Source organism: Populus nigra, chromosome 13, assembly GCF_951802175.1.
Source record: "Populus nigra chromosome 13, ddPopNigr1.1, whole genome shotgun sequence".
Classification (NCBI taxonomy): Eukaryota; Viridiplantae; Streptophyta; class Magnoliopsida; order Malpighiales; family Salicaceae; genus Populus; species Populus nigra.
In genome coordinates this window covers 7,552,175-7,560,920 of record NC_084864.1, presented here as the reverse complement: position 1 = coordinate 7,560,920, position 8,746 = coordinate 7,552,175, and the positions used below count along the sequence as shown (strand labels likewise).

Sequence of the window (8,746 nt, the reverse complement as noted above, 5' to 3'; positions counted from 1 at the left end):
TGTAAAAATATTTTCATGGGATTTGCCCTCGTTGCGTTGCTCACCAAACTCTTGTTTTGTCTTCGGCCGCGGACGACCAACCGCACAGTACTGGTAAATTTTTACCCTCATGTTTTTTTCCGCGTTCACACGTGTACACAGTTTTCTGGTGCATTTGGTGTTACAGTGAAAAGAATATTATGATTTTTTAACTAATTGTATGTTATTTTAATTGGGGTAATGAAAAGATAGATATTGAACATGAACTATTTGAAAAGTATTGGTTAATTAAGAAAGGATTCATTATCCTAAATAAATTATAAAAAATATTGTATCTGTTTTCAAATAATATTGACTAAGAAATCTTCGACCACAACAGAATAAGATTTGAAAATAATTTCAAATCTTATTCAAAAGATCAATAACTATTAATTAGAGAACAACCATGATTTAACATAGTAGACATATCCTATTTTTTAATGTTAAATCAGAACATTATTGATGAAAGGATATTGATTACACTGAAAAACCGATCACTGAAAAGTTAAGTCAAATCACTAATGACTTTTTTAATATTTAGGAGATCATGACACATTACTAGACGATGCACCTGATCTTCAAATATAAACTAATCAATTGTTGAATTGGTAGTAAATTAAATTATTTAATTCTATTTAATTAGAATTAGAATTAGAATTTATATTTGGACCAACGTATTTGGAACCTAATGAATTATACATATTAAGAACCATTAGTCAGAAATTAAACTGTGATGATTTAATTAAGTATGACTTGATTAAAATTTATGTTAGAAATTAAGGACTAAAATATAATTAATACATAGATTCTATTTCTACACTTAGAAAAATCAAGTAAGGACTTGATTGAGTTAATTTCTAAAATTATCCTGAATTAATTAATATGTGGATATTATTAAAAGGGTAAATTGATATTCCAATTTATAGAGTTTTTAATATTTCTCTATAAATAGTAAATTATGCCTTTTATTTTTATGTAGTTGTTTGTTAGATAGAAAAATTATGCAAGTCACAGAACGAAGAACTAACACTCTAGGCATAAAAATCCATATTTACTAAATAGAGATTTAAGAGATTTCTTACCGGTGGGTCGTGCGGATTACCATTGAAGGTCGGATAATTAGACAGATTGTGGTTTGCGACAATTCAACTTTTAAAAAATTATTCTAAGCTAAAGAAGATTAAATCTTCGGATAATAAATTTCTAAACAACTCTATATTTATATAATAAAATTCTAAAAATTCCTGAATAATTTTATTTTATTGTTTTTGTTGGGTGTAATGTCTCCTCTTTCTAATCCACGTTGCTTTCGGTTAGAAACAACTTGTCCTGACACAACTCTTATGCACTTTGAAATATTTGTTGTATTTCATCTTCATTAGAACTCATCGTCGAACTTACAACATTATCTAAAGCAGTAAGACCTTATGAATTTACCCTCTGCACATCCATATTAGTCTGATCTGCTACAAGAAACTTTACAATCTACTCCAAACAGTAAGGTGTAACACATTCTCAAAGCAATATAAGACCTTCTGAAATGTTTCATTGAGCTTTCATGGTGCTCAAGGGTTGTATGTTTCATGGCGGACGAGAGGCTTTGTCAAAGCAGGTACTTGGATTAAACATACAATTGTAGAAAAATTTTAGCGTTTTTTAAATTGATGATTCTAATCGGCTGTTTGTTTTAGTTTTCATGATTGAGGTTGGATATGATCTAATTATGCATGAAATTCAATTATAAAAACTAGTTTTTCTTGTTTTTTTGTGGATTCTATATACAAATCTCATCTTCAACCTTTAAAACAAATATATTTTTATAGTGTTTATAGTTCAAATTTCTAGGGTGGTTTAAGAGAAAGATCATGAATTTCAGAAAATACATATCAAGATTAGAAAAAAAATAAAAATTGAATGTGAGTGCGAATATGATATGTCTCTTTTCATATATTATATATTTGTGTAACCTCATCTTTTAATTATTTTTAAGATTTTTGTTTGATCTATAATTTGATAATTTTAAGTGTAAATTCTCAAAGTACAATAAAAAAGTAAAAATCAAATCAAATCTTAAGAGGTTTTTTTTATATAATCATCCCTAAAATTAAAAATTAATAACAACAATTTAGAATAAAATAATAATAAAAAATGACTTATCCAAATAATAAAACTTAGAATACTCAATTTCCCAAACAACCTAACAAATTTTCACCGCTAATTATACAAAAGGTAAAAAGTTTATATGTTCTAATTTTTCAATAAATCTTTTATCCCTTTGTACGTCTTATGTGTATACATCCATACAAAGCTTCATTGAAACCCTATTTTTTTTTTAGTTCTGTCATTAATTTTTTTTCTAACTTATGCTTAACACAAATTTATTATTTTTGATACCTTTTGTTGTTTTTTTTAATTCAAATAAATTGTTAAATAGTTTGGTTGTTTTAATTTTTAATTATAGTTTGTTGATACATAACATTGCAAAGTTGTTAGATGTTAGATGTCAAAATTAATAGCACTCATTGATATTTTTTTAAAAAATACAAACACCCAATTAAAAAAATTAAAATCCATACACTCAAATAATAAAAAAATCCATATACTTAATTGGAAATAAAGTGAAAATCTCATGCACATTGTCTGACACATCAATATAATGGCATGCCAATTTAACAATTACGTCTTGTATATATTTAACAAAAATAAAAATTAATTAATGAAGTGAGATCAATCTAATGGTTAGAAAAAATTCAAAATTCTCACATTGTAATATACTCAATTAAAAAAAAATTGGAAAGCTGGTACACAAAAATAATAATTTATGTGCAATTTCCCAATGGATGAAGCCGGTTTTTTTTTTTTTTTTGATGACTTATCCGAGTTAATCCCCGGGCTGATACACTCTGGATCTGGACAGTGGAGTTCGAGACGAACAACCATGCAGCATGCTTCCCAAAGTTAAGGAAGACCCACCGCAGACACTGGCGCGTGTCCAGTAAAGATTTATCGAGGTTTTGAAACCTAATTCCCATTTCAACCCTGACCTTCTTTGTCACCACAGTTGATGAAAATGAAAATATATTAAAAAGTAAAGTATATTTTGGTCAAACAGTTGGGTGGAGAAAATTACAATGAAGACAAGAATATAACCACAAACTAAATACATAAAAATAGAAGATTAATGTTTTTTGATTTTAAGGTTGAAAATGCTGGGAAAGAAACTTTGCAAAAAAGCAAAATGGGAAACAATAACAGTAAAATTGAGCTAACAAAACACAACAACAGTTAGCAGCAGCAGCAAAACAACCTCCAGTGATTGCTGCTTCTTTTCTGCTTTGATTGATTCCCATCTATCTCTCCCCCGCCCTCTTTTACATGGATACAGACACAAAGAAAACACAAGAAAGACCAAATTGTGTGTAACTTTATCTGTAAGTATAGATGAAAATCACCATTCCTTTTTTGTCTACTTTGATTCGCAACTCCCCCCCCTTTTGCCATGTTTGCTGTATCTGCTGGTTTTTAATGTTAGTTTAATGTTTAATTTGTTTTCTTTTTGTGTGTTTTATGTATGCTGTCTTGCTTGAGAGTGTTTGTTTTGCTTTTTTAGACCAAACCCAGATCTTGTTAGCTTCTGACCTAGCTGAATTCTTAGTCTATCATGGAGGAGCTGAAGTAAACAGAGGGAGTGGTTTTGTGTCTGTTTGAGAGAGAGGGGTGAATAGGATTATCTCTTACTTTCTTATTTTTTTATATAAGTCAACTGCTATGGAATTTGATCAAAATCCAACTAATTGTTGCTTTTGTTAAAATGCATCTGGGTTTCTTACTAGAACTCAAAAGGTTGTTTATATCTTCTTTTTTCTTTTGGGTTTAGAAGTGGAAAATGCGCTATTAATTGCTTGAGATAAAAAAAGAAGGCGCTCATTTGATTTGACCTAAGTAATAGTATCTCTATCTAGGAATGGCTTTTTAATGTTCCAAATTTTTTGCACGCTCAAGTTAGTTCAATCTTTGTTTTGAGATCAGGAAGGGATTTTCCCAGTTGGATTGAAACATTTTTTGGAATTGAATGTTGTTCTGTGACAGTGGCGAAGATTGGACACATAAGGATGGATTATCTCATTCATAGATCATTTGTTCTGTCCTGAAATTACTCTGCTGCCTTTCTGTCTGCTCCATCTCATCGAATTCTGCCTGTTGTCTTTCACTATTGCTGCTTCTGCTTTGGAGGACCTGTCGACTAGCATTGGGTTCAAAAAGTCCTGCAAAAGGAGGCCGTGTTGCCTTATAAGTTATGATTAAACAGATACTCAATAGGCTCCCAAAGAAGTCCTCTAAGTCAGCCGATAGTCGTGATGGAAGTGGAACATCTACCTCATCATCAAATGCTTCTACAAGCTCAAGAAACAGCGATCTAGTCAGTAACCGATATGGAAGCTTGAGTGCTGCATCTCTGCCAGATTTTAATTCAGGTCCAAATTTAGGATCAGGTTATGGCAATAAGCTTTCACAAGCTGTGAATTCAAAGCTGAATGGGAACCAACCCGTTCCTTATGAGGCCTTGCCTAATTTCAGAGATGTTCCCAATTCTGAGAAGCCGAACTTGTTTATCAGAAAGCTAAACTTATGTTGCATTGTGTTTGACTTCAATAACCCTACAAAGAACCTTAAAGAAAAAGATATCAAGCGACAAACTTTGACAGAGCTTGTGGATTATGTTTCTTCAGCCAATGGGAGGTTCTCAGAAACTGTAATGCAAGAGATTGTTAAGATGTTGTCTGTAAACTTGTTTAGAACGCTCACTTCTCCTCCTCGTGAGAATAAAGTTTTAGAAGCTTTTGATTTGGAGGAAGACGAACCTTTGATGGACCCTGCATGGCCTCATTTACAAGTTGTTTATGAATTTCTTTTGAGGTTTGTGGCGTCGACTGAAACTGATGCAAAGTTGGCGAAGAGGTACGTTGATCACTCATTTGTTCTCAGGTTGTTAGATCTTTTTGATTCAGAGGATCCCAGAGAGAGGGAGTATCTGAAAACAGTTTTGCATCGTATTTATGGGAAATTCATGGTGCATCGGCCATTCATCAGGAAAGCAATTAATAACATCTTCTATCGCTTTATTTTTGAAACTGAGAAGCATAATGGGATTGCAGAGCTATTAGAGATTCTGGGAAGCATAATCAATGGGTTTGCTCTGCCTCTGAAAGAAGAGCACAAGCTTTTCCTTGTTCGAGCTCTCATTCCACTTCACAAACCAAAATGCTTGCCAATGTATCATCAGCAATTATCATACTGCATTACTCAATTTGTGGAGAAAGACTGCAAGCTTGCTGATACTATTATACGGGGGATGCTGAAGTATTGGCCAATCACAAATAGTTCGAAAGAGGTTATGTTCTTAAATGAGTTGGAGGAGGTTTTAGAAGCAACACAACCAGCAGATTTCCAGCGCTGTATGGTGCCCTTGTTCTGCCATATTCGCTGTTGCTTGTGTAGTTTGCATTTTCAGGTTCGTAGTTTATTAATTTCGTCAATTTTTACTTGTTACTGGTTCTCCTTTTTGCTCCTCATGAAAATTCTTAAGGAAATGGCAAACTTTAATGAGCTTTAGATGATTTGAATTACTTGATTGGTCTTCTAGCCAGAACTGTTGTATCAGAGAAACTAGTTGAGGCATAAATCATTATTTACAGTATTTTTAAGGCCAAATGCGTGCTGTAATGGTGAGCAAAAATGCATATTCAAAGTTGTAAATAAAGATTTTTGTAATTTCTGTTGAGAATCTGAACCATCAAGAAACTGCAATACAAGTCCCAGATTCATGTTTAATTGTTGATTATTCAGGACCCTGACATAAGTGATTTGGAAAGGAGGGTTGTGCCACTTTTGTAGTTGCTTGCTATCTGATTAATTATGTTTTATAAGTTTATGTGTACATTGCTATAGCTGCAACCTTCCGTAATGGAGTTTTCAGAATGCACTTAATATGAATATCTTGTGGATGAGCGGACTTGTTCCTGTCATGCACTTGGTTAATGTTTCTGATACCAATCCATCATCACACCAGCTTGAAACAATCACTCTGTATATGGATGAAATATGGGTTACGATGGAGTGATGGACCATGGTTTTTGTTTGCTATTAATAATTCACTTCAATGATACTTGTTGATGGCAGTCACTTGGTTATGGTACCATCTACAATCCCCATGAAGCAGCTTTAATATATGCAGTTTAGTGTGTGCACAATGACTGTTTTTCTTTAGTAATTATATCATACATGGACCACATATGTACGCCCCCTGATAGAGATTGCTTTATTTTAGCTTGTTCTGTATGGTAAGGAATCATGTAAAGCATACGGGCCTGATGGCTGTGGTGGGAGGGAATGATTTGGCAACATATATGCAGTGATAAAAGGATTTAACTGAAATCAAAAGGATTTTCTTTGTTGTCTTTAATTTGTGGGAATTGTGATTTGGATCCTAAGTGATAGCCTGATTCACTTCAAGTGAATCTTTATATCTGATTAGACCCGATCATATTGTTAGAAACATATGTAGAGGGTGGATTGCACCAGTCACAGAGAAAGATCATATTGTTAGAAACATATGTAGAGGGTGGATTGCACCAGTCACAGAGAAAATGATGGAGAATTGATTAAAGATGATTCATGAAAGAGTGACTTGCTACAATTAGAAGGCACTAAAAAGAAGTTATGTGGATCAGAATTATGGAAAATGATATCGTAGTGTACCCTGGGCAGAGTTTTGCTTTTGAGGGGAGGAGTTGCTGATGAAGTTCCATCACATATACTTGGTATCAAGGCATATAGAAGTTAAGTTTTATTTAGGGGAATTGTTCTCTTAGCTCAACTGTGCTTTCTTCATACCTGGAAACTGTCTTAAACGGGAGCAGTTTGTAACTTATTAGCAATCATAGTGGGGCAGGTTCAGGATGGATCATACAATTCCTGTCCCCACACCATTATCCAAATCTATCCCTGTCCCTGCAAGCTATAGACTAGATAAAAGTTCTAATTAATTTGGGGTCCTTGTTTCCTTAAAATGCTGCGTGCAAGGCAGATGCTCTTGTATAATTTAGATGTTTTACAGTGATTGCAATAAAACTTGAAATTTAAACTAGAACCACATACATTCATGTGAGACTTTACAAAGCCCACAATCCAACATGCCCACCCTCTCAAGCACACAATGGAACTAATTTCAGGATTTGTATAGAAAGGGGTCATGCCACTGTGTTCTTGGATAGAGGCTTTTAGTCGGAAGAACTCCAAAAAATTGTTCTTTCTTTGACATCATATCATTGTTGAGATGAACTTGGATTTCTGTTTAGAGTTTTCTTTCATTCTTTTTCTACATTCAACATTTCTGTTTTAGACTTAGTAGTATATACGCTGTGTGGCATTATAATCAGTGCACTGGTCTCTGTCTCCCCTTTGTCTTGCACATTCAATTTGTTACAAGCTTACATGCAGTTTAGTGCTAAAGTATAGTATGGTTATTGGTATGTTGTTATCCCATGCTGTACGCATTCAATCATGTAACTCTTTTATTTGTAGGTGGCAGAGAGGGCTCTGTTCTTGTGGAACAATGATCACATTGAGAACCTAATCAAACAGAATCGCAGAGTCATACTGCCAATCATCTTCCCAGCATTGGAGAGAAATGCAAGACAGCACTGGAATCAAGCAGTACAAAGCTTGACACTGAATGTTCGCAAGATCTTTTCTGATATCGACCCAGAACTCTTTGAGGAGTGTTTACTCAAGTTTCAGAAAGAGGAATCACGAGAGAATGAGATTAAGTCGAAACGTGAAGCTACATGGAAACGCTTGGAGGAGATTGCTGCAATGAAAGCTACAAGTAATGAGCCAGTGCTCATCTCCCCCAAAATCACGAGGCGGACACCGTCTGGGTAGAGAGTTGGACTCCTTCTAGTGATTTTGAAACTTCAACTTGGGAATTGGCATGCAAACCATTAGCCGAAGCTGGAGATGCTGTTTTAAGAAAGTGGGATATATAGCTGGTTATAGATTCCCTTGCTCACTGGCTTCTTTAAAGTTTATGGTCTGCTAAGATGATTAAGACACAAGTTCAAGGTGCCGTGGTTGCATGCAAAATACCTGCATTTTGTTTATACTTGTGAATTGCGTCTAAGAGGTTGGGTGGACAAGACAAATGTGTGGTGCAGAGCAATCTGAAGGGCACTTTCTGTGAGCAAAATTGGCCAGTTTGATGGTCGACTACGTTTTCAAATGGGTTATGAAAAAAGCTCGAACTCCAACTCTATGTACATGTAAAATTATTAATTTTGGTTTTAATGGTGAGTGTGCTATCATCAGACCCTTCTTCCCCCTCCCCCCCTTCTTTTCTTATTTTAAATTGTAACCTAAACGTTGATTTCATAAAGAGGGCTGAAGTTGAAGATGCTACAGAGTGCAAAATAGAATAGCTCCAAGTATAATGGAGCCTGCCCATTAACCCACGATACGTTTATCAGGAGAAGAAAATGTGAAACGGCAGGTTTGCTAGGTGTTCACTTGATCATTGTCTCGTGTTAAGCTGATTATTGGCATGCGACAAGTTGCGGGCCATTTAACATAATTTTTTTAAAAAATATTATTAACATATTAAATGATTTTTTTTAAAAAATATTAAGATAATAATATATTGTATTAAATTTTTTTAAATGAAAAAAAAAAA

The 8,746-nt window shown here is 33.9% G+C and overlaps 1 protein-coding gene across 2 annotated transcripts; it reads left to right on the top strand.

Annotated features, from left to right (window-relative positions):
• Positions 1 to 3,206: 3,206 nt before the first annotated feature.
• LOC133671563 (serine/threonine protein phosphatase 2A 57 kDa regulatory subunit B' theta isoform-like) lies at positions 3,207 to 8,473 on the top strand. Of its 2 annotated transcripts, none has more exons than XM_062092340.1 (3): positions 3,207 to 3,449; positions 4,108 to 5,530; positions 7,603 to 8,473. In XM_062092340.1, the coding sequence occupies exons 2-3, from the start codon at positions 4,316 to 4,318 to the stop codon at positions 7,960 to 7,962; spliced, it is 1,575 nt and encodes a 524-aa protein (XP_061948324.1). In that variant the 5' UTR covers positions 3,207 to 3,449; positions 4,108 to 4,315; the 3' UTR covers positions 7,963 to 8,473. The 2 variants fall into 2 exon arrangements, with proteins under 2 accessions (XP_061948324.1, XP_061948325.1); XM_062092341.1 differs by having other exon boundaries at positions 4,048 to 5,530.
• The last annotated feature ends 273 nt before the right edge of the window (positions 8,474 to 8,746 follow it).

Coding starts and splice junctions, on each gene's coding strand:
- LOC133671563 (XM_062092340.1), top strand. CDS start 4,316: ATGATTAAACAGATACTCAATAGGCTCCCAAAGAAGTCCTCTAAGTCA. Junction 5,531..7,602: donor TGTGTAGTTTGCATTTTCAG/GTTCGTAGTTTA, acceptor TTTTATTTGTAG/GTGGCAGAGAGGGCTCTGTT.